Consider the following 26,332-nt stretch of genomic DNA (forward strand, 5'->3'; position numbering starts at 1 on the left):
GACCCCCATGTAAAGGAATTAGTCTAGGTTATACAGCTAATTTTTTTTTTTTTTTTTTTTTTTTTTTTGTCTTTTTGCCATTTCTTGGGCCACTCCTGCGGCATATGGAGGTTCCCAGGCTAGGGGTCCAAACGGCGCTGTAGCTGCCAGCCTACACCAGAGCCACAGCAACTCGGGACCAGAGCCGAGTCTGCGACCTACACCACAGCTCATGGCAACACCGGATCCTTAACCCACTGAGCAAGGCCAGGGATCGAACCCGCAACCTCATGGTTCCTAGTCAGATTCGTTAACCACTGCGCCATGACGGGAACTCCTACAGCTAATTTTTTAAAAAGCTTCCAGATAAGAAGTTCTGATAAAAACTACTGGGTCATTATTTTCCAACTTCTTTCTAAAATATTCATAGAGGAATTTCCTGGTGGCCTAGTGGTTAAGGACCTGACATTGTCACTGCTGTGACTCAGGTCACCCCTCTAGAGCAGTTTCAAACCCTGGCCTGGAAACCTGCAAATGCTGCCGGAGCAGTCAAAATATCCATAGAAGAATATCCCATTGTGGCTGAGCGGGTTAACCCCACTGGTATCCATGAGGATACAGGTTCAATCCCTGGCCTTGCTCAGTGGGCTAAGGATCTGGTGTTGCTGTGGCTGTGGTGTAGGCTAGCAGCTGAAGCTCTGATTCGACCCCCTAGCCTGGGAACTTTCATATCCTGCAGGTGCAGCCCTAGAAAGAAAAGAAAAAAATCCATAGAAACATATAAATAGAACACACGCCTTTCTTCTCTGATGCCCCAGCCTCTGATATTCCAGGCACAGGAGAGAGCTCTGGAGCCCAGGTCTTCATGGGGCTGACGGTTCAGCCAGGGGGTTTTCAAACCACAAACTGCCAATGAGAATTATCAGTATGAAAACATTTAGGAGGAATGTGCCCTAAAGACAACGCAGAAGGGACTAAGTGAGGAGGGGGCGGCCGTTAATGCTGAAGTAAAATTTTACTTCTATAAAAGATAAAATAATTCAACCTGTAACACAATTTCTTCCCAGCTCAGAAATTAGAGGAGGGAGAAGGGGAGGCAGGCTCTGCCCTGGCAGAAGCATCCAGCAGTGCCACTTTGGGATGCTATTAGGAAGCAAGAGTTATAATCCCACCAACCATTCTTTAGAACCCACCCACCTCCAGTAAGAACCACACCAGTGGGGCTAGAGCTGGTATGAGTCCGCAGAACCGCCCAGTGACATGAGGGGTGGGTCTAAGCAGCAGGATAAACCCAGCTAACCTGAGGGTCTTTAAAGCCTGGCATTGAGGGCTTGGAATCTTGCCAGCAGAGAAAAGCAGAATGAATGGATCGAGTAATTTACAATCGGGTTCTTTGAAAATGTCGAAGCTATTCAAGATTTTTTAAAGGAAAAAAAATGAACACACTAGGGATGAGATGAAGCATCTAACTACACATGCTGAAGGCGAAGGAGATGCTGCTCAGCTCGCTGCCACTTTCCCAGGGAGCCCCCGGCCTCTGACACTAGAAAATGGGTGACTATCTGCTTCCATGGGCCCTTATCTTTCTCCTTGGAATACTTTCATGGGTGCAATTTTATACTCATTGTGTGACTAATAAATGTTCTCTTCTTCCTCTAAATTTCAAGTCCCAAGGGGAAAGAGATCTTTTCTCTTATGATTCTTTTTCAGGAACTGGCATAGTACATAAGATGGGTAAGTCAATGAAAGAATTAATGCTGGTGGTGGCATTGTGGATGATTTTCATTTCTTTATGTTTCTATTGTCTGAAAATTATACATTTGATTTTTATTATGCTGTGTGAAGGGACTATTTTTAATAGTTGAAGGAAGGAGAAAACTCGTTAGAAGCAAACTTTAATACTGCTTCTGTCTGCCGCCTTATCTGGTGAACCACAGCCTCGACTTGGAGTCTTTCGGGAGCAGGGGCAACCCTTTTGGCCAGGGGGAGATTCAAATGTGCTTGCATTTCAGAAAGGAAACCAGCAATCCACTGGCTGCCAGGGATTCTAGCTCTCAGGAGGACTGTGCATGGTGGGGGGTAATGGATACATTTGTACTTTCCAGTCCTGGGCTCAGGTATGTTTCTCTTTCTTTAGATATGGTTCAAAAATATGGTGAGAGTTCTGTGGGAAAATCTAGTACCCGAGCACATGCAGGCAAAAATCTTTCTTTCAGATGGATTGCAGGAAACAAAAGTTCTCCTTCCATAACCACTGTGTGGTGCCTATAAGATGTAAGAGGCTGTTGCTGAGTTGAGAAAAGAATTAGGATGGGTTAGAAGAGACTACATGGGAACCTAAATCATAAGAGCGAAATTCAAATGTTCATTGAAGACTGTAAAATAAATAATAATTGCAGAAAAATCAATGAAATAGAAGTCTTTGGAAACCACTCCTTGAAAGCAGTTAGATGAAAATGATGAACAGGAAGCCCCCAAGATTGCATATCTTACTATGAAGAGAGCACAGCATATTTTATGCAAAACATCCCCAAGGAATTACAACCAGATTAGATAAACCTTGGGGACAAAACTCCCAAAAATGTCATCTTCAAAGAAACAAAAGATTAGGCTTCTACAGCATTAAATTCCAAAAGACAAAGGGACATAGTAACTAAATATATAAAACTTAAAGTTGGAGGAATTGTAACCCACAAATTCATTACTCAGATATGACATTGTTTATAGGTGAAGGTAAGAAAGTCTCAAAATATGTTCTTCTGGAGAGTTCTGTTGTGGCTCAGAGGGTTAAGAACCTGACTAGTATCCATGAGGATGCAGGTAAAATCCTTTGCCTTTCTCAGTGGGTTAAGGATCCTGCGTTGATGCAAGGTGGGCGTAGGTTGCAGACATGGCTCGGATCAAGGGTTGCTGTGGCTATGGCATAGGCCGGCAGCGGTAGCTCCAATTCGACCCCTAGCCTGGGAATTTCCATATGTCTTGGGCATGGCCCTAAAAAGACAAAAAAAAAAAAAAAAAGTCCTCCTGTAAGAGGGGTGAAAGGATCAGGGAGGCAATATTTAAAATTCTCAGATCATGAAGAAAGTTCAAAACTTTAAGACTGGGGACATCATGGTAGAAAATTCTGCAGCAAGCATATGTTGATTCCTATCATTTATTGATGTCATCAGTCAAAGACCACCAAGACACAACTGTAGTCTAAATTATTTTTATTGATGCTTTCTGCAGCCAGAGAGATCAGTCACACATTGGAGGAGTCTAGGGGCTTCTCAGAAAGAAGGTGTAAAAAACTGAGCACATGTAGGTAATTACAAGGAGGGCTCAAGTGAAGGTTTCTTCTGGCTTGGGTGCTGTCAGAAGAGTAACTGCAGTTATCAATCAATCTATGAGGGTATCAATCAATCTAGGAGGTAGGAGAAATGGAGTGAGGCAAAGCAGCAGCAGTAATGAATTTTAGACACAAGAGGGCAATGTAGAGTCATTTATGGTTTGCACAGTGCTCTTTGGTCTGTGCTCAGGTGAGACTACAGTGTCTCACTTCATCAGGTCCACAGAATACCCTTGTCTGATGTCAGAGATTTAGGAACTCTCAGTGGTCAACAGGAAAACACCATGGCCAGCTGCGAGGGTCAGGCCAGCTTTTAGCTTTCAGATGATCCCTTTTCTCTCTCACATTAAAACCACTCAAATATCTAGAAGTAAATTAATAGTGAAATAAATGAAACAAATCAATTAAATTGTGCCTTAAATACAGGAGCGCCATTTACAATAGCCAAGACATGGAAACAACCTAAATGTCCACTGAGGGAGGAATGGATTAAAAAAGATGTGATACCCCCCCCCCACACACACACATGCACTCCCTCACTGGAATATTACTCAGCTGAAAAAAAGAATGAAATAATGCCATTTTCAGCTGCATGGATGGACCTAAAGATTATTATACTAAGTGAAGTAAGTCAGACAGAGGAAGACAAATATCATATATCACTTATATGTAAAATCTAAAAAAATGATACAAATGAACCTATTTACACATAGAAACAGACTTAGACATAGAAAACAATCTTATGGTTACCAAAAGGGAAAGAAGAGGAGGAATAAATTAGGAGTTTGGGATTAGCAGAAACACTGTACTATATAAAAAATAGATTAACAACAAGGACCTGCTGCAGAGCACAAGGAACTATATTCAACATCTTGTAATAACCTATAATGGAAAATAATCTGAAAAAACATACATGTATAACTGAATCACTTTGCCGTACACCTAAAACTAACACAACATTGTAAATTAACTATAGTTCGATGTAAAAAAATGTTTTCCAATCTGCTTGGCATCACGGGCTCCTCTTTGTCTCTCACATTCCATGATTCACAGCGAGGCGGGGTCCCTTTCATAGTCTCATTAGTCACTGTGTTCCCTTTGCTGTGAATTACTTTTTTATATCCTTTGCTTATCTTTGCTGTTGAATTTTTAGAAATTCTTACCTACATCATGGCCATGAATCCTGGGTGTATTATACACGTCATATATAGTTTGGGCCGGTTTCTTCATCTTCGTGGCGTATCTGGGAAGATGTGGCGGCGGCAGCCCTGGTTTCTAGATGGAGAGGTGGTTCAGGGGCAAGGAGGCCCAGGAAGAGAGCAGCTGGTGAGCGGTGGAGTGAGAGTCTGCCTTTAGCTACCTCTGGGCTAAAGGCAGTGATGCATTGAGGGAAAAGCACATGATTTGGAGACCAAAGGATTAAGGTTCATCCTTACCAACTATGCATGTTTGGACAAATTTCACCACTCTGAGGCTAGTTTTTTTTTATTTTTTCTACAAAAGGGAAGTAATGACATTACTTTCTATGGGATTGTTGTGCAGAATAAATGAGTAAATTCATATAAAGGACCTGCCTCAGGGCCTGGCACTTAATCAGTGTTTGAACAATGAATAGTTTCAATAAAATGATATACACAGATGCCTTTTGACCATTTTATTTATTTTTTATTTTTTTGGCCATGGCGTGCAGCAGCTTGATGTGGGGTCTCAGTTGTCAGACCAGGGATTGAACTCAGGCCACAGCAGTGAAAGCACTGAATCCTATCCACTAAGCCACCAGGGATCTTGCCTTTTGACCATTTTAAAGGGTCGCATAAGCTGATGTTAGTTTAACATGTTTTTTCTCTCTGTCTCTCTCTTTTTTTCTTTTTAGGGCCGCATGTGTGGCATATGGAGATTCCCAGAATAGGGGTTGAATTGGAGCTGTAGCTGCTGGCCTACACCACAGCCACAGCAATGTTAGACCCGAGCCTCGTCTGTGACCTACACTGCAGCTCACACCAGTGTCAGATACTTAACCCACAGAGTGGGGCCAGGGATTGAACCCACATCCTCATGGATGCTAGTTGGGTTCATTACTGCTGAGCCACAATGGAAACTCCTAGTTTAGCATGTTTTTATCCATTTCTCATAATGTACTGAATGACTGGGAAATACTTGAGAACTTTCTTCATTCAGAGCTTGAAGACTGAAATGGGTTAAGGATCCAGCGTTGCCGTGAGCTGTGGTGTAGATCACAGATGCGGCTCGGATCCTGCGTTGCCCTGGCTGTGGTGTAGGCCAGCAGCTCTAGCTCCCATTCACCCCCTAGCCTTCCATATGCCAGGGGGTTCCGGCCCAAAAAGCAAAAAGACAAAAAACAAAAACAAACAAACAAACAAGACTGAAATGCTCTCGGAGAATGTCAGGTCTCCTCCCACTTTCACTGGTTGGCAAATGAGGGGCACGGGGGCTGGGAGCGAGGAGGAGACTAAGCCGGGGGTGGGAAAGGTGGCAGGGACAACGCCGAGGGGAGAGGCAGGCGGGTCCTTTAACTATGGCTGGAACGAGGGCACCCTGGATGCTGGAAAACTTCATAGATGGGAAATTTTTACCTTGTAACTCCTATCTGGATTCCTATGACCCCTCCACAGGGGACGTGTACTGCCGGGTACCAAACAGTGGGAAAGAGGAGGTGAGTATATCAGCGCAGAGAAGATGAATGCGCTTAGCCAGTTGGTGACTGAATTTTCCAGGAGCAGAGGGGATTGAGAAAAGAGGTAGGAGTGGTAAAAATGAGCTGGAGATTTTAGTTCTGAGAAGGCTTATTCGTAACTGAGTATGTATAATACACGGAACAAACCTCAGGTTCCTATATGCAGAAGCAGATCCTAATCTGGGTAGCCTAACATGCAGCCACATTTCTCAGACACGCCTTAAAGGTGGGCTAGTAAAATGTATTATTTGTAAGAGTCATCAGTATTATCAAGCTCTCTCTTTTCTCTACTAAGTGTTGCCTAAACTTGCCATTCTATTCATGGGTTTCAAAAACATCGTGTTATTTCATGAAAATAGACAGAACTTTAAAACTCAGGGATTTATTTTAGATTATCCTCTAATAATTCTTCATGTCTTCAAAATTTTCTAGTAGGGAAAATCAATCATTTGAATGATGACATGCAGAATCAAATTCCCATATATTTTTGGAGTTAAATTTAACACTGCCACTATTTTTCTTACTCAAAGAACTTAACGGCACACCTATTAAACTTTTTGTCAATAATGTAGAATGAATGTTGTTGAGGAATTTTGTAAAATATTTGAGATATATTAGATAATTATCAAATATCTAACTATCAAAACTCAACTAAATATATAACTATTGAGAGTTATCAAATATATAACTATCAAAACTACATAACTATATAACTATTGAGAATGTAAATATATCTGGGTAAAAATGTGGCTGATATAGGTACACTCATCTAAAGCCTAAAGGATTTTAAGACATAAAGGTAATTGTAGCCTTTGTATATATAAATAAGTACTGTATGCAATTTTTAAAGAACTAAGCCTTTATTTATCTATTGTTAATAATATTTTAAATCTGTCTTGCATTAAAAAAACCTTTAGACTTGTGGATTAAAGTTTGCAAATATTGGCTAATTTGTCGGTTAAACTGTAACCCACAATTTTGTTTGTTTCAAGTGACCTGGGATAGATGTGGGACACGGAGCTTTGTGTTTTCCAGTCCCCCTTGTCTCAGAGTCCTGTCCAAAGTGAAAAATGACAAGTATGCTAAATTCTGGTGAAACATCCTCAGCAGCAGCGGCTCAGCCCTTTCAGAGGAGAGAATGAGGGATGGATTCACCTGCTGGTAGAGGAAGAGATATTTTGGATTTCCCAGCAACCCAGCGTGCAAATATCCCACCTGATCTCATAAATCCCATTCACACAAATTGTCCCAAATCTAAGTCATAACAATCTGTAAATAAGACTCTCGGAGTTCCCATCGTGGCTCAGTGGTTAACAAATCTGACTAGGAACCATGAGGTTGTGGGTTTGATCCCTGGCCTTGCTCAGTGCGTTAAGGATCCGGCATTGTCCTTAGCTGTGGTGTAGGTTGCAGATGTGGCTTGGGATCCAGCTTTGCTGTGGCTGTGGCGTAGGCTGGCAGCTACAGCTCTGATTAGACCCCTAGCCTGGGAACCTCCATATGCTGTAGGAGTGGCCCTAGAAAAAGCAAAAAGCAAAAAAAAAAGACTCTCATCAGCCTTATTGTAGAAGTCATGGTATGCTAACACTCTCATCTCTGACGCTTAGATCAGTGGTCACACACACACACACACACACACACATACATGCATGCTACTTATGGTAGCATTTGCCCTGGAGTGTTGCAGTCATAAGCAGGGACTGGGGCCACACTGCCTGGCTTCAAAGATCAGTGACATCATTTACCACCTATGGTCCTGACTCAGAGCTGAATCTTCCTGGGCCTCAGTCTCCATATCTATAAAATGGGGATAATAATAATACCTACTTTGTAGTGTTCTGAAGACAAAACAGACTGACATGCGTAGAGTCCCTTGTGCCTGGCATATAGTAAACGCTTTCTAAGTATTAACTTCTGCTAATATTATTGTATATAGTAGATTACTATGTCTTCTATATTAAATGGTCATAGGACATGTGACATAACACAAACTTAGAAAATATGACTGGACTTGTGTTTTCTACTTTTCATAAAGATCAGAGTTTTACATTGACAACTGAAGGAAGATTAGCTTTGACATTTGTTTTTTGTTTGTTTGTTTATTTGCTTTTTTAAGGGTGCACCTGCAGCATATGGAGGTTCCCAGGCTAGGGGTCAAATTGGAGCTGTAGCTGCCTGCCTACACCATAATAGCCACAGCAAAGTGGGATCCAAGCCGCATCTGCGACCTATACCACAGGTCATGGCAACACCAGATCCTTAACCCACTGAGTGAGGCCAGGGGTCAAACCTGCGTCCTCATGGATACTAGCCGGGTTTGTAACCCGCTGAACCACGATGGGAAGCTTTGATATTTGTAGGAAGGAATCTTCCTCTTGCTGGCAGAAAACCAGAGCCCACGCCTCTGTTTCCTTCCTGCCTGTAGGTCTGCATGAGAGATCCAGTTTTTGAGGTAAAACCACCAACTTTCCAGAAATGCATAATTTAAGATGAGAATCATTTTATTTTATTATTATTTTTTTGGCCTTGCCAGCAGCAGGCAGAAGTTCCCAGGCCAGGGATCGAACCCATGTCACAGAAGCGACCAGAGCCACTGCAGTGACAACACCAGATCCTTAATCTGCTGAACCACCAGGGAACCCTGAGAATCATTTTCTTCCTTACTTCAGCTCAGCTGAAAGTCACTCTGTTCACATAAAGAAAACAGAGGGGTGTAGGTCAGATTTGGGGTGAGAGGGCATCTGAACTGTCAGATGACGTGATATAGCAAAGGTGCCGTGGCTGCTGGAAGTCTATGGGAAAAGATTCCTAGACTGAGCCTGGACCCAGTGGTGGGAGAAAGCTGTGAGTGACTGTAGATGTTTTTCATGCACGTGGGAGGAGAGGGGTGAGACACAGGCTTTGGACTTGCCATCTCTGGAGAAGGCACTGCTTAGACCTTGCCTAAGAGAAGAGACAGGCTGCAGACCCTCCAAAAATTCATTCTGCCTGCACGAGTTGGCTCTGCCAATCCCTTCCCATAGGTTGTTTTCTTTCCATTTTAGCTCAGAAACTAGGTCCGCAAGCTACTGTTCAACCACAGAAGCCTGCCTCTCCAACAGAGCACTCTTCCTTTGGGCAGAGCAGGTCAAGGGGCAGGGCCTGTGGTTGTGTCATAGGAGGTCAGCCGTGGTCTTGGGAGCCATGAAGATCTGGGTTTGCATCCTGATTCTGCCCCTTATTAACTGTGTGACCTCCACAGGTGACTTGAGCTCTCTGTGCTTCAGTTTCCTCATCTGTAAAATGGGTCTAGCAATACTCATGTTCCAGAATTTTAAAAGGGGTTTAATAAAATAAATTGTGTTAAACATTTGGCATCTTCCCTTATATATAGAAATTAGTCTATAAATAACTAGCATGATTAGTCATTTCAAGTGGGAACAATAGTCTGAGATGTGATTTCCAAGAAATTTTGAACTTGACCAAGTATGTTTGAACTGAATTAAGAGTTTAGAGATTCTACATTCTAAGTGTTCTTTTTCCTACGATACTCAAAAAAAGGTCCATATTTTGAAATTATTGAAAATGTCTACCAGCTTTTCAAATAGCTTTTTTTCTGGATACCTGGTTAAAACAGAGTTCTTTCCTTCCTTCCGTCTGTCTGTCCTTCCTTCTGTCTGTCGGTCCTCCCTTCCGTCCTTCCTTCTTTCCTCCCTCCCTCCCGCTTGCTTGCTGCTGCTTTGCTGGTCACATAAATACTGCTTTGTGAGCAACTTCGCTCTGGGAACTGTTGAATAATTAAAATTTGGGGGAAACAAAGTTAGGTGTATACAGACCTGTTGATTCTGGATTCGTCCACCCCCTCTGGAGCCGCAGTCTAAAGCGACCCCCTTGCATTTGCCCCTCCGAGATCGAAGCCGCGGTGGAGGCCGCCAGGGCCGCTTTTCCGGGCTGGTCCTCCCGGAGCCCCCAGGAGCGCTCGCAGGTGCTGCACCGGCTGGCGGACTTGCTGGAAGAGTCCCTGGAGGAGCTGGCCCAGGCTGAATCGAAGGACCAAGGTGAGAGCCATCCCCGCCGGCCTTTTTCCTCTTCCCCATGCACGCGCTCATCTGCAGAGACAGCCTTTAACGCCGCTGGCCCTCCTTTATGGGGAGCGCATCATCTTACTCAGATGCTGGCCGTTCGCACCCTCTTTCTAGGTTGTAGGCTGATCTCTTGCCTCTTCACCTTATGGATGGAACTGAGCACACTTGCTTCGTGGGGCCCCTCGAGGGCCCAGTGGGCCAGCACCCGCCCCCCCTCCGCCAACATGTTGCTTCTCATGGCAGCCGTGGAGGATGGAAAGCAAACCAGCCAAGGCCTCTGAAGGCGGAGGCTTACAGCTGGCCCACTCCTGCCTCTTTCTGATGGCCAAGGCAGGTCAAAGCCAAACCCAAGTTCAAGAGGCGGGGAAATAAATACACTGGTGGAAGGAGCTGCTAGGATGTGCGCAAAGGGCCTGGATGAGGGGAGAGAGGAGGTCAGGGGATAGTGCAGTCCTCCACCAGCTCTCAGGAGAGAGTTTCAAAGCAGAGATAATTTGAAGAGCAGTCACACAGTCAAGTTATTTAGAAAGATTTCTAATACGTCGGTCACTATTCCACTCCCAGCACAATTTCCCAGTTTTTTAAAACTCCTCAGATCTTGTGTTGCTGTGGCTGTGATGTAGGCCGGCGGCTGCAGCTCCTATTAGACCCCTAGCCTGGGAACCTCCATATGCCATGGGTGCAGCCCTAGAAAAGACAAAAACAAACAAACAAAAAAACCCAAAAAACAAAACACAAAACAAAACAACTCCTTCCCAGAAGTCAGGGTAATGGAGTAAATGCCTGTAAATCCTTATAATGATATGTGTGAGGAAAGGCCAAGATCCTTGAAATTTGCATGCATGCTCTAAACCAGCCTAAAGTTAGGAAGCTGCCTGACTCTACCCGCCCTTAAGAAGAAAATGCTTCCTGACTGCAGTATCCGGACAATAACTAAGGAACAATCCAGGTAAGCGTGTATCTGGGATGTGCACAGGCACATGATAGGTGAGGAAGGGCCACACAGCATCCGTGTCCATCTTCATGACGCCACCATGCTTTGGGGCACAATTAATACATCTGTCGTAATACCTATTATTCCAACCCCTCTGTAGCAGGTACAAAGTTTGGTGATTTTGAACTGGAAGAGCTGGCATGGGTGAAGTGGTAGCACCTGGCGAATTCATTATTTTACTATGAATTGCCCAGTCCGCAAAGCAAAGATCATTTGACTCAACTTGAATCCCCTCTACCTCATCTTATAACCTCAGACCTAATTATTTCACAGTTTTATCAAACCACCATCAATGAATGCTCCCTGTAGTCAAGGAATGCCCATCCCAGGCTGCACAGGGTGGAGGTTACTTCAGTGGGAGCTGGTGTACACATGCGTGGTAATGTCTCCATCAAGCCCAAGGTGAAGTACACTGGCAGTGTCTTCTGTCGTTGGCTTCTTACAGGGAAAACCATAACACTGGCCAGAACCATGGACATTCCCCGGTCTGTGCAGAACTTCCGGTTCTTTGCCTCCTCCATCCTGCATCACACGTCGGAGTGCACGCAGATGGACCACCTGGGCTGTCTAAACTACACTGTGCGGACCCCCGTGGGTATCGGTAGGTGCTGTGAAGTGAACACCAGGGCCCCAGCTGCATGTGGAGATGCTGGGTGAGCCCCATAGAACTGATCTAAAGGAAGAGACTGAAGAAAAGGGAAGTGGAAATTTCTTGTATTTATCTGAAATTTCATTGGCCTTAAAAATCCAATTCTCTTTATTTTCTTGTATCAAATTCCCTACTTATTCTTGGAGCATTGTTCTTGAGGAATCACAGGGGAAAGCATAAAACTGAGAGTCAATTCACAAACCAGGACTTTTTGTCCTTTGTAATGAAAAAAAGAGGTTTATTTCTAGAGTCTTGTAGTTAAGAGCAAAAATTTTAGGTATGTGTGGGGCAAGTGATACAACTTTTGTGTGCTTCAGTATTCTTATCTGGAAACTGGGGGAATAGTTCAGTTTTATCATTATATACTTATATATATGAATTGAACAAATAAATAAGTGTAGAGCATTTAGAAGAGTTCCAGGTACAGGGTAAAAAGGCTTTGACTGGATTATCTACTTCCCTCACTCATTTCTGTGCTTCTTGCCCTTTAAATATATAGATAACTGCAATGACTTAAAATGGCCACTAGATGCCACTGTTACCTCTGAGGAAAAAAACAACCGTCCATCTTTTACTAGTTCCATTTTATTGCAGGATAAAAGAAGATAAGTTAAAAGGATAGAAAATGGGACATTTTACCACTCTGATTACTTGAGCGCTTCAGAAATGGTACTTTCAAGGCTTTATGAAAACCTCAAACCTCCTGCTAAGAAGTATGCGAATACATTACCCTGCAAAAATTTTGTTATCCCCTAAATAACAGATTTTTCAGTGGGAAATTTAATAATATAAAATATGTTTACTTTCATAGCTCAGCCTTAAAGGCAGAGTATAAAATACGGTGAATCCATTTACTTATTCCTAATGTAGATTTTATTTTTGTATGTTTTATGGTCAGTAGCCTGGATGGTTTCAAAATATTTCATGGAGATATACTGCAGATTTTAGGTCTGTTACTTCCTAGCAAACCTATCTGGTCAGGATACAGGTGAGAATATAGAGGTGATTTTTTTTTTTTTTTTTACTAAAAATTACTCTGGGCTAGCTAAAATAGATTTCACAGTTTCAGAACCTATTTGCTCTTATTTTACAAATAATTCTCAACAGCTTGAGATTTTATGTCTCAATCCATGAGATTAGACACAGAGATGGAAGACTTGGAAAAAATAGCAGTCGGGCCCCTTCGTGATGAGGAAGGAGAAGTTTAAACAATGCAAAGACCAGTCTAGAAATCTCAAAACTGATCTGGAACTCTTTAGGGACAGGTGACAGCCCTTTAGCCTTAGAACTTAAATTATTGTCATTCGTAAATACCGTCCTCAAGAAAAGAGTAAACTGTATTGATTATAGTTTTAAATGGTACAGCTGCTTATAAATACATTTTAGAATTAGTTCCCTGAAGTTGGCTACAATCGTTTGGGGTTTTGGAGGAGTTAATCGATGTTTCGTGTGGCATGAAGGAGTTGCGTTAATAAACCCCGTCTGGCCCTGTCTGCTGTGGGGGGCATGTCTTTACTGGCGATGCTTCTCTTCTGCTCTGTTAGCGGGTCTGATCAGTCCCTGGAATCTGCCACTTTACTTGCTCACCTGGAAGATCGCTCCCGCGATCGCTGCTGGCAACACTGTGATAGCCAAGCCCAGCGAGCTGACTTCCGTGACTGCGTGGATGATGTGCAAACTCCTGGAGAAAGCAGGTAATTAATTAGCCGTTAAGGTCTGTGGGAGTCACAGGGTTAGTTTTGGAGCTTTATGTTTTGTAGGCTTCAGCCACCTTAGGGTCACTGACATTTGACAGTTGTTTTGATTAGAAATCTGCTCAGCATCAAAACAGATTCCAGGGACAGCTTTAATTTTTGTCTCTGAGGTCCTTTTCTGAGAAATCCCCTTCACCCAGGGGGTGGCTCCCACTGCTTCCCTTATTCATCCCCAGAATGGGGCCACTGCAGAACAGCTCCTCGCTCCAGGGGTTCCATGGGCAGCGCCCCAGCACTGGCTGGCCTCCAGAGCCTCGTCAAATCAGACGTCTCCAAGAGTCAGTGTAGCTTCTACGTATGTTTGGAAGCTGATACTGACATATACACCCTACTGTGTATAAAATAGATGACCAACAAGGACCTACTGTAGAGCACAGGGAGCTCTACTCAATATTATGTAATAATATGATGTAATAACCCATAAGGGAAAAGAATCTGAAAAAGAATATATATACACAATATATAAAATATATATTAAAATATATAATTGAATTATAGATATAAATATATGTATATACATAGTCATGTATTTATAAAATATAGATGTGTATATATATATATATATATATAATTAATTGCTTGCTGTATACCTAAACCTTACAGGATATTATAAATCAACTATATTTCAATAAATATATTTTTTCAAAACTCTATGGTTGAACCACAAGTGAATCTTGATGAAAAGGATAATATTGCTAGGTAGCTCTCTGGTTGGCAGAGTGGTAGACCACCTGATGAAGCAGCCTGTTCTGCAGAGAACTGAATATACCCCCTCAGTTTTCCCTGCACTGGTAACCACTATACACTCCAGCTCCATGCTCTCTTCGGCTTAATGGCTGTGTTCCTGGTTTTGTTCTGGAGTGTTCTGCGGATGCTCCCCCAGGGTTGGAAGGTCAAGCTGGTCAGTTGCTTCTCTGGCTTATGCAGCGTCAACTCTTCCTTCTCCTTAACATTTGCACACTGAGCTGTGACTCCTGGACTCCAGCTTGGAGCAGGGCTCCCCTTGCTCACAGAGCCTAACCTGCCTGAGGGTGTCTCTGCATCCTCAGCCCCCGAGGCCTTGTCAATATCACGGAATGAGTTATGTAGAACGTTCAGCCCTGCATTTTTCTAGGGCAAAGCACATGGAGAAATCCCGCTTGGGGGGAACTACAGGCAGAGGTGATGCTGTAGTCTTTGCTTTGCTATTAAACTAGAGATGGCCGTGAATGTTCCCTCCCAGCCCCATTCAAGTTCTTGGACTTTGAAGAAGAATCATCTCCATGTGACCTGAGGCTTGACATTCTGAGAAGAATCCCTGTAACTGGCCTTCCTTCTCATCCAGGGGTTCCACCAGGCGTGGTAAATATTGTGTTTGGAACGGGGCCCAGGGCAGGCGAGGCCCTGGTGTCCCATCCAGAGGTGCCCCTCATCTCCTTCACCGGGAGCCAGCCCACGGCCGAGCGGATCACACAGCTGAGTGCTCCCCACTGCAAGAAGCTCTCGCTGGAGCTGGGGGGCAAGAATCCTGCCATCATCTTTGAGGACGCCAACCTCGAGGAGTGTGTTCCCACAACGGTCAGGTCCAGCTTTGCCAACCAGGTATGTCCTCCGGGTTGGTTCCTTTTTTCCTTTGTTTATTTATTTAACTCCGTAGCCTCGTCAAGCTGGATCTGGCACATCACAGTGCAAAACCAGGGGTGAGTGGGTCAATCCAGGGCTATTTCAGCGAAAGGCTAATAGTTACATTATGTTACTCCACTGACTCTCTGCTCAGTCTTACTGTCAATCAGAGGCCTTGTGGCATCACAGCTCCTGCTTCTCTTCTCGAGTAACACAACTTTTATCAGGTACCAGCCATGGCCAGATGAGTGCCATTTTGCTTCTCCAAGCATCTTCATTCCATTATTTATAGCTTTCCTAGTCTTTTCTTGCTGTCCAAGAGTCCTAGCTCCAGGAAACCTTATTCTCCACTGCCAAAGCATTCCAAATGCATTCACACACTTAGAAATAAAGACCTGAACCAGTCTCAAGCCAGTCAATCAGTCTCAAGGTTTCTTTTTTTTTTTTTTGTCTCTTCTAGGGCCACACCTGTGGCATATGGAGGTTCCCAGGCTAGGGGTGGAATCGGAGCTGTAGCCACTGGCCCATGCCAGAGCCACAGCAAAGCAGGATCTGAGCCCCATCTGTGACCCACACCACAGCTCACAGCAACACCGGATTCTTAACCCACTGAGCAAGGTCAGGGATGGAACCCACAACCTCATGGTTCCTAGTCAGATTTGTTAACCACTGAGCCACGACGCTAACTCCTCAAGCAGGTTTCTTACCTCGTAGTCATGCAGGGGCCTCAGGGCAACTGTCCATCTCCTGGTTGTTGGAAGGATTGTGGTGAAGATCAAATATCAATGTAATAAAAGGATTTATTTATGCTTACATGTACTACTGTACACACATGATTCTTGGACAAGTCCAGAATGTGGTTTGTGGACTATTACATGTTATGTTGGAATGATAATAAGGATGATTTTTTTTTCCCTCAGAAACCTGTTAGCACATCTCTTAGACCACTCAGCATCCCTATTTGGATGTCCCTTATCACCTGAAACCTAACCTGTGCAAAGCAGGACTCTTGATTTCCCTCTCTCTCCTTCCTTGCAGCATGGTTGCTCTGCCTGCCTTGCATTTGTCCCTCCAGGGTAGAGACTCCCACTGCTCTGTGGCTCAGACCCCACATCTGGGACTCATCCTTCTTCTTACCTTCTCTTTTCCTTATACTTCACTAATCCATCAACAGGTCCTGTTGGTTCTATCTTTAAAATATATCCTGGGAGCTCCCTGCTGGCTCAGTGGGTTAAAGATATGATGCTGTCACTGCTGTGGCTCTGGTTACTGCTGTGCTGCAGGTTCAGTCCCTGGCCTGGTGTATATATATATTAGATATAGATATTATGGGTATCTATTGTATATTATAGATATTAGATATAGATATATTATAGATATCTATGGCTGTATTACAGATACCCATATGTCTCTATCTCCTGAATCCTATGACTTCTCTGGAGCATCTATGCCAGTGTCCTCATACTTTGGGGTCCCATGCTCCTTTAAGAATCTGTTGACCTTAGTGGACTCCTACCACTAGTCTCATCTCCTTTGATTCTGCCCCAGTCCAAGCTACTTCTGCTTACTGGACATCTGGAAAGCTCTCTTAACAATACCCTGTTCCCATTCTCATTCTCTCCAATTGTGTTCTCCATGCAGCTGCCAGAATGATCATTTAACAGTGTAAATTTTATCACATCCTTTTGCTGCTTAAAGCTTTCTGTGGTCTTTTCATGATACTGAGGATAAAATGTAAGCTCCTTGTGAGCTTATGCGCCTATGAGACTTTGCGTGGTATTGCCTCACCTCCTGCCTTCACCTCCTACATGGTTCTGACCCCTGTCCCTACCTCCACCCCCACCCTCAGCCCCACTCACCTTCTTGCCTTTCCTCACACACTCCAAGTTCATGCCTGCAGCAGGTCTTCTACACTTACTGCCGAGAATTCCTTTCCTCCCAGATCTTCGTCCATCCAGCTCCTTCATCTCAATCAGAAGCCAATTCAAATATCCACTGTTGAGAAATGCCTTCCAGGACTCCCTTTCATAAAAGAGAGTAAAAGCTGTCCCCTCCATAGCGTCTCTTCTCATCCTCTGCTTAGTTTTCTTATATTGTTTTGGTCACAACCTGAAGTTATATTTTTCTTGAGCTTTTCTTGTGTTATTGCCTATCTTCCCCACAAGGCGGTCCATTCCACATGAGACTTTGCGTGGTATTGCCTCACTTTGTCTTATTTACCACTGTCCCCCTTGCTTAGACCAGTGCCCAGTATACGCCACAGGCACTCAGAAGTGCAGGGTGCTCTAGCCATGAAGGAGTGGGTCTTCCTGTCTTGTCATTGTTCTCATGTGTCATTCTTGGCAGGGTGAAATATGCCTCTGCACCAGCAGGATCTTTGTCCAGAGGAGTATCTACAGTGAATTTCTAAAGAGGTTTGTAGACGCTACCAGAATGTGGAAAGTTGGCATTCCCTCTGACCCATCGGCCAGCATGGGAGCTCTGATCAGTAAAGCTCATTTGGAGAAAGTAAGTAAATCCCTGTGTGTAAGTTACAGAAAGAGTTATTTCTTTTCTTTTCTGGCCATACCTGTGGCATATGGAGGTTCCCAGGCTAGGAGTTGAAACGGAGCTACACCTGTCGGCCCACGTTACAGCCACAGCCACTGCAACGATGGATTCAAGCTGTATCTGCGACCTGTGCCACAGCTTGCTGCAACACTGGATCTTTAACCCACTGAGAGAGGGCAGGGATTGAACCCACATCCTCACGGACACTGTGTTGGGTTCTTAACCTGCTGACCCACAATGGGAACTCCACAAAAAGAGTTCTTATTTGGAGACAGAGGTTCAGCATCAGGGATATACATACCATCCATGCTTTGAAATATTGTTAATTCCTACCCTGTTTTCAAAAAAAAGTATGACCTATGGAAAATTGTCTCTGGATATAGAATCTAAAAATGTTTGAGACAGATATAAAAATGTAGTCCAGGTTAAAGTAGCATCTACGTGAAATAAATAAACTTGAGAAGTCAGTATAGAGATACAATGAGTAGAGTGAGGAAGGCAAATTTCAAAACATAAGGGCCAGCCTATGAGAATGATGCAGACTGAGTGTGGTGGGATTTCTATAGGTAGATGTTCCCAGTCAGTTCCCAGGCTATAAGGGGCCACCCCTAGCTTACAGCCGATGGGATTCCAAAAGTGTGAGCATACGTGATTCAAACAATGTGGTCCTTAGTTGCTGAGGTGACTGGTGGGGGCCTCCGTGGGTGGCTTAGGGAATTTGAGTCCTTAAGATCTCTGGGTGGCTTAGGGAATTTGAGTCCTTAAGGTCATGTAAATTCATTACCTGGTGTGACTCCCAAAATAACTCATAGTTTTGGAGCTAGAAGGACCTCATTTTCAGCTGTAGTAACTAAGGCCCATCAAGGCAAATATGTCTCCATCAGTGAACCAATGAGGGGCAGAGGCTTGACTTGGGTTTGAAGAACTCTCTGATACTGCACAGATTTGGCAGATTTACTACATTTTCACTCTGACCTTCACTATATCGTGAAGCCCGGATGCTTGTAGGCGGGAAGGTGTATAGCTTACGGGTGTCTTCTTATCTCTTCTGTTTTCTCAGTGACATGGGAAGCAGGGTGAGGAGGGGAGAAGGTGTTGCGGGTTTCAAGGAGGAGAAAGTGTGAGATTGTCTTACGGGAGGTGGTGGGTGAGAATGGACTTTGAAGTGACTGTGTGTTAGAGGGGCAGCTCCGGGGCTCGCCTGGAGCTGTGATCACTAATGGTCACATTAGATAAATATTGGGTCATTTATTGAAAGTGAGGCCAGCCAGCATGGCTGTGTTTCCCTCGCATCAAATTCACCCAAAAGACCGCAGGTGCAGAGGCAGCAGAGGGGGACCCATGGCTCTGGATGTCCCCACCCAGATGTCGCCAGGTGCAAGAGGCTCCCTTGTCCTCTCTGGTCTGGCTGTTCTCCACACCAGGGCTCCCCGTCTACCCACCCACACATGCAAATAAGTGGTGAAAAATAACTTCCGCCTGTTGCCGACTGCTTCCTGTGAAGCAAAATGAACTTCCCAGAAGTACCACCCAGTCGGCTCAGGCCGTGGTGACATCTAAGCTCACCTTGCAATTCACCACTCACCTGAGACTTGAAGTTCCCTTCATCAACTCAGCAGGGAAACTAGGCGCTGTCATAGTAACTGTTCAAGTTCTCCAATAAGGGGAGATGCCTCAGTGAGGCAAATCAAAGGGTTTGACTTTCCTGTAGCAATTGAATGATTTGTAGCAACCCCATATGCATGTACACACACACATACACACACAGAGACACATGCACACACAGCCTTTCGTGTGTAAGAGAAATTGACACCATTCAAATGGTGTTATCATTGGCCATTTATTTTTATTTTTTAAGGAAGAACAATAAAGATGATATTTCGTTATCCTACCCTACGTAACTCCTGTTGGTAGTTCAAGGCTCTGTCATACTCTGAGTATCTGTTCCTTCTGCCTCACATAAGTGAACTTGAACCAAATACAGATTCACGAGATTCAATGTCTTGTAATTCCCATGGGCTTTAGTGTAACATATGTGATGGTTAGCATGTCCCTGCTGGCCCATGGGGCCCCCTCTTTAGCCTGCTTGCCACGCCCTTCTGAGCTCTAGCACAGGCGCCCGCTGGCGTCTCGGGCTGTCCAAGTTGCCCTGCCCCACATAGCCAACAGGACCTGTCTCTGCTCAACTCTGGTTCCTTTCAGTGGCGAGGAGTCGTCAAGGCCAGCATCTAACCCTGTGGTGTCCCTTAGATGATGCCCCACGATGATGTGACATCCAAGGGGAGGTGATGCAAAGCCTGGTTGTGCTGAGCTCATGCGCTGCCCTTTAATGAGTCCATCTCAGAAAGATGCTACCTCATCTCAGAAAGTTCCAAAGTTCTACTGCTTCTAGGAGAAAGATTTTGTGCAGTGTTCCAGCCAGTTTTTCACAGTTAAAAACTTAGAAATAGTGCTTCTCATTGGCTGTTTATTTTTATTTTTTAGGGAAGAACAATAAAGATGGTATATCATTATCCCACCACACATAAAACTGCGGGTCCCATGGGGCTTCCCTTGCTTTTCGGTTCTGTAGGTAGACCCCGCCCCCGCTTCTCTCAGCGCTGCTCACATTTCCTCCCTTCTATAAAGCCTCAGCACCATCGAGCTGAGGCTGAGAGGGCCCCTGGACATTTGCCATTCTCACTACAATGCCCAGGACATGTATGCCCTCGGCCTGGGGTCTCTCATCAGGTGGAACTAGATGGGGGTCTTTCAGCTCAGGGCCTGGGTGGAAGGAAATCCTGTGTGTCTCTGCCCTTTGAGAGGGAGCCAGTGGAAGCAGCCCCCAAATGTGCATGTGTTCTTTTCAGGCTAAGACTCTTCTGTTCAGTGTGCCACACCTCGGTCTGGGCTCAAGGAGGCAGTGGCCATGCTCCACTGGCGGTCGTCTTTCCTCGCCTTTCACCAGAGCTCTGGGGGCTGTGAGCCAAAGAAAGGCTGGCTGCCAGCTTTGCATTCCAGATCTCTTCTTCGGCAGGAGGTCCTGATCTCCTCCAAACCAAACTGGCCACAAGGTCTTTGTGTCCATCCATGGTGATGCAGCGACTGGCGAATCCATTCCCAGCATGTGAAAGCGGTTCTGTCATGGCAAAGGGCTCCTAAGGGCAGGGGTGACTTCCCAGGATGGCAGGAGAGGCACAGGGGATGGCAGGTGATTCTGTCCTCGGGGAATGCTGAAAAGTCTCCCTGGCCTGTTTCACAGGGTTGCTTTTTGTTTTTCTTTTCACTCTCTGGAATCCTTCCTTCTCTACTTGCCTGTCTGGAGAATCTGACCCTGGGCCAGCCTTCCCACGGAGGCAAGGAACTAGAGAGAGAGAAATTCTTGAGCATGGACAGCGAGGCTGGAGGAAACCCAGAAGAAGTTCACGGGCATACCCCCTAATAAGGCTGGGCTTCAGGCTTAACTAAGGTCCACACTTGCAGCTTCCTGTCCTCCTTTACTGGTTAAAAGAACTGACAACCAGAGGGGAGGGCATCCCTGAGGTCGCTTAGCTTGTGAGTGGCAGGTCTGCATTATGTCACTGTCACCTTCACCATCATCACTGTCACCATCAACAAAAGCAAGAACAGCTTATTATGTATCAGATATTGCACTAAGTATTTTACATATATTATTCTTTGTAATCCTCTTGAGAACCCTATGAATAGGTGGTGTAGTCAATCCCATTTTTTTGCATTTAGGAAACTGAGGCGCAGAGCATTTAAAAATCCCTCAGCTGATAAGTGGAGGACCTGGGATTTGAGCACAGCCGGGCTCCTGAGCCCACTCTTCCAACATCTATGCTTTGATTTTATGTCCAAAATGATGAGTATTGGAGTTCCCCTCGTGGCTTCAGTGGTTAACGCATCTGACTAGGAACCATGAGGTTGCGGGTTCGATCTCTGGCCTCGCTCAGTGGGTTAAGGATCCAGCATTGCCTTGAGCTGTGGTGTAGGTCAAAGATGTGCCTCGGATCCTGCATTGCTGTGGCTGTGGTGTAGGCCGGTGGCTACAGCTCCGATGCGACCCCTAGCCTGGGAACCTCCATATGCTGAGGGTGCAGCCCTAAAAAAGACAAAAAAAAAAATGATGAGTATTAACTACCCTCTACTCTCCCTTCTCAAGAAACTGTTTTACAAGACTATTTCATTGCATTGATTTTTTTTTTTTTGGCTGCACCTGCGGCACGCAGAAGCTCCTGGGCTAGAGATCGAACCTACACCACTGCAAAGATAATGCCATATACTTAACCCACTCTGCCACAGCAGTAATTCCTATTTCAGTGCATTTTATAGCATGTTACCAGTCACAAGGTAGCTTTAAGTGTAGATACTGTGCCACCCAGTGGTAATTTCTCTAGAAAGTAAATTCAGTTTAGTGGGAGTCACCTTAAACATTAAATAATTTGATAAGTTTTCAACTTGAAAACCAACACCCTTCATATTTTATTATCCTAAGGGCTTTGAAGAGAGAATCTTGTAATATTGCTTAGATGTGATGATTGACTAAAGCTAGAGTGCTCCATGCTCTATTTGAATCACTGACAAAAGTCCCGGATCTCTGGAGTTTCTGTTGTGGCTCAGCAGGTTAAGAACGGGTTGTCTCTGTGAAGATGCAGGTGTGATCCCTGGCCTCGATCAGTGGGTTAAGGATCCAGCATTGCCATGAGCTGTGGTGTAGGTCGCAGATGCAGCTCCAATTTGGCCTCTAGCCTAGGAACTTTCATATGCCGCAAGTGTGGCCATAAAAAGGAAAAAAAATGGTCCTGTCTCTGCATCCAGCAGGGGCTTCTGGAGACTCACCTGCACTCACCCTGTTCACCCAGGATGCCGCCTCACTCATCTTTTAATTACCATGTGTGTGGGGGTGGGGTGGGGAGGGTGGCGGGAGGGAGGTTGCTTCAAAAGGACAAGACAGTAGGGGGAAGAGAAGTCCAGGTCTGTTATAGACTCTGCCCATAAACTAGACTAGGACTTTTCTGGGAAAGCTATGAGATCCCTGTGCATTTAGGGGGAGGAATAGTAGAGGGGAATAGAAAATGCTCTATTTTTCAAATGTCTTTGACCTTGTGGCTTATTAAGTGTTCTACAAACTGAAGCAATTTTTTGTTGTTGTTGTTTTGCTTTTAAGGGCTGCATCGGTGGCATATGGATTTTCCCAGCCTAGGGGTTGAATCAGCCTACACCACAGCCACAGCAACACCGGATCTGAACCACATTTGCAACCTACACCACAGCTCATGGCAACACCAGATCCTTAACCCACTAAGCGAGGCCAAGGATTGAACCCTCAACCTTATGGATACTAGCTGGGTTCTTTTTTGCTAAGCCACAACAGGAACTCCTGAAGCAAAATTAATAAAACAGCATTACCTTCTTATTTTTACATGGCAAACACATAGCTCTACATTGAATATAGATCTACAATGGAGTACTCATCTAATACTGGTAGATAATAGAATTCCAAAATATCCTTTCCAACTTTACCCTGCTTTCGAGGTACTACTTGACTATTGTTTTAAACTTTTAATTTTGGGATTACTTTGCTACTTATCCTATGCTTATAATACCCCTTAGGAGCAGAATAATGCATCGTTGTGATTTCAACAACATTTCCAAATATAAACATATATACCTTTATTATAATGAGTTGTTTCTGTAGCCATCATTAATAGACATCTGTCGTTATCTCCAAGTCACTGGGTCAACTTATTACATAGTTTATTTCCCATTATTGTGAGCTTTACTTTATTACCTAGATTTATTTTCACATAACATCAGTAATAAGACAGAAATTAGAAATTGTTTGTCTAGAAGCTCAGCTATTGAAAGGCATCCTGGCCTTTACTTAAGTCTCATGCACCACTCAAGTTATCATTTTCTGAAATAGACATAGCCTCCTCCCAAAGTGAGAAAATATTACTTTGTGTATTTAACTACTGAATATACCTGAGTGTGAATTCTACCTTTACTGATAGGAACCATCTACTCTTTCTGAGGCTCAACTATATCATCAGCAAATAGAAGATAATAATACATAGCTAATATATTTTTGAGAGAATTAAGCCAGAATGTGTGAAAAACACTTATCTGAATGCCTGGCACTTAGATATTAAATAAATGACTCCTCTCCCCTTATGAGGGTTCAATGCCCAGATGATGGTTAGAGAACTTCTGCCCTCAGGCTTAGAAGCTGAGTGAAAACATAGTCAACCTTAGATTTTTGTGGGGGTTGGGCATTGACCTCATACATTTTTCCTAGATGCTTCAAAAATATTGAATTTTTTCTACTTTCCGTGAAGACAAATGATAAGATGTTACTAACGATGATGTTTACCTGCCCAGGTCAGAAGTTACATCAAGAAAGCTCGCCTGGAAGGGGCCCAAATTCTGTGCGGTGAGGGAGTGGATAAGTTGAACCTCCCTCCCAGGAATCAAGGAGGGTACTTCATGCTTCCCACGGTGATAACGGACATTAAGGATGAGTCCTGCTGCATGAAGGAAGAGATATTTGGTCCAGTGACGTGTGTGGTCCCCTTTGATAGTGAAGAGGAAGTGATTCAAAGAGCCAACAGTGTGAAATACGGGCTGGCTGCGACCGTGTGGTCAGGCAATGTGGGGCGTGTCCACCGGGTGGCGAAGAAGTTACAGTCAGGCTTGGTCTGGACCAACTGCTGGCTCATCAGAGAGCTGAACCTTCCTTTTGGGGGGATGAAAAGTTCTGGGGTGGGTAGAGAAGGAGCCAAGGATTCTTACGAATTCTTCACTGAAGTCAAAACCGTCACCGTTAAACATTGACCTTGGCCAGTGGAGAAGTTGTTATGGTTGATGCCTGGCTGCAGAGAATCAGTCATCTAATGCCGTGAACAGACACACTGGCACAAACTCCAGCCACCAGAGTCTAGCTTATCCTCCTCAATTAGTATTTTTACTTGCTGGTGTAGAGATGCTATATCTTTTCAGTGAGGCGTCAAAGGAGAGAAGAAAGCACATAAAGGAAGCCAAGCAAATATCAGCCTCCTCTCAGGTTGTGTCGTCATAGGATTTTTTTCATCACTTTGATTCAGTTGTTGGAAATTCACAGATTTTTTTTTTTCATTTTCAAGTATATGGTAAAAAACAAACAAACAAACTATAAAGCCAAAGAGAAACAAATCACCACAATTTCCTGCCTTTGGGGAGCTTGTCGAGATGGTGTCCACATCCATTAACCATTGTCATGGCTAATTGGTAACAGACTAATTGACTGTACCTCATTACTCAAAGGAGCTGTGAGGGTTGATAATGAACATTATATGGGGTTTGTCAGAGAAGGCATAGATGGTAGGTCCCACTTTATATATCTGTGTAGGGATAAAGAAATATAAAATAACTACTCCTTTTGGAGGAAACTTAGAATAAGGAGAGTCTGATTCATTCCTACTAGAGACTCTCATCAATTCAGATTCTTAGTGTATATATCTCAGGAGACTTTTAAACTTTATAATCCTAAAGGAAGCAATAAATGTTAAGCAGTTTTAGTAAGCAATATGGCATATACCTTCTTCATGAATTGTCTCTTATTCTTATTTATCTTTATTGTCTTAGGAGCATGAACTTTTTACTAAGTAATAGTGGTATTTCTAGTGCTTTTTTCTTGAATTCCCGGATCAGAGGAGAGATCTGGGGTTTACAGAGATTAAGGAGCATGTTCAAGCTCACACAAATGGTGTGGGGCAGAGGAAGGATTTGAACCCAGGGCTCTCAGATTCCATACCCTACAATCTCTGACCATTTCATGCTTAACTTGGCTTGTGTTTCAGAAGCAACAAAGTCCTTATGATTTGTGGAACACATTGTGTGGGGTCTCCCTTCTGTGTCTCTCTCCATTTTGCCTCTGTCTCACCTGCTCTCTCCTGCCTCCCTCCACTCAGCCATGCAACCCAGTCTGTACAGCCAGGAACTCCTCTGGTACAGCTCTTTCCACACGGGATTGACATGATTTGTTTGCATGTCTCATTTCCTGGTGCAACAGGACTTGCTGAAGGTCAAGGGAGGTGCTATCTCTCTCTAAGTCTCGCTTCACAGCAAGGTGTCTGGCACACAGAAGGTGTTCAGAATGAGTTTCAGGATGGCATGAAGTCTCTCTGGGCCTCTAGGGTATCTGTTGCATGGTATTTGGGGGGAGTTTGGATCAAGGGATGCAGAACACTCCCTGTAATTTTGTGTAGGATTTGGCATGTTGGCTTGTTTACAAATATGGAAAAATATAAGTTCCTTCTCTGAGGCCAAATGATGGTGTCAGATCGTACCTGATTCTTAGTTTCTATCTCCTCCTCCCCACCCCCGCTTTTCCCTCTTCCCCAGTAAGGTCCCTTGACCTCGATCAGTTAAGTCTAGGACCATTTCAGAGTGTCAGCTGGAAGAAATTCAGCAGCTCCAGTGTCTAAGGGAATCGGCATCTTCATGCTTGTAACTGGTCTGACCCAAACTCATCGTTTTTTCTAAGACCTAAGTTCTATTGTGATTCAAAAGTCTGGCAGCTGAACCTCTTAGCTCTGGTGCCTGAATACCCATCTCCCACCACGCTGATTTTCTGCCCAGGAGGGTGTTCTCACAAGAATCTGAAGCTGGTCCTGCTGTTGCCACTTCTTATCCAGATTCTGGATCCTACCTTGTGGAGGGACCTGCTTCCTGCTGACAGACATTTTGGATGCTGT

General features: G+C 44.3%; 1 protein-coding gene and 1 long non-coding RNA gene across 2 annotated transcripts; one reads left to right on the top strand and one right to left on the bottom strand.

Moving 5' to 3' along the window:
• Positions 1-3,171: 3,171 nt before the first annotated feature.
• On the bottom strand, positions 3,172-4,671 carry LOC146405998 (uncharacterized). The gene is made up of 2 exons (XR_014803200.1): positions 4,471-4,671; positions 3,172-3,671 (listed from the first exon to the last, which is right to left on the bottom strand). It is a non-coding gene; the product is annotated as an uncharacterized LOC146405998 (long non-coding RNA).
• Positions 4,672-5,804: 1,133 nt separating this feature from the next.
• On the top strand, positions 5,805-25,905 carry ALDH8A1 (aldehyde dehydrogenase 8 family member A1). The gene is made up of 7 exons (XM_021087621.2): positions 5,805-5,981; positions 9,892-10,039; positions 11,506-11,661; positions 13,254-13,403; positions 14,788-15,044; positions 17,412-17,573; positions 23,979-25,905. Exons 1-7 carry the CDS (start codon positions 5,844-5,846, stop codon positions 24,429-24,431), a joined length of 1,464 nt encoding a protein of 487 aa, XP_020943280.2. The 5' UTR covers positions 5,805-5,843; the 3' UTR covers positions 24,432-25,905.
• The last annotated feature ends 427 nt before the right edge of the window (positions 25,906-26,332 follow it).

Source organism: Sus scrofa, chromosome 1 (assembly GCF_054392235.1).
Source record: "Sus scrofa isolate SSC_HxYL_T2T_F1_AM1 chromosome 1, Sscrofa_HxYL_maternal_Yorkshire_Landrace_v2.0, whole genome shotgun sequence".
In the NCBI taxonomy this organism is placed as follows: domain Eukaryota; kingdom Metazoa; phylum Chordata; class Mammalia; order Artiodactyla; family Suidae; genus Sus; species Sus scrofa.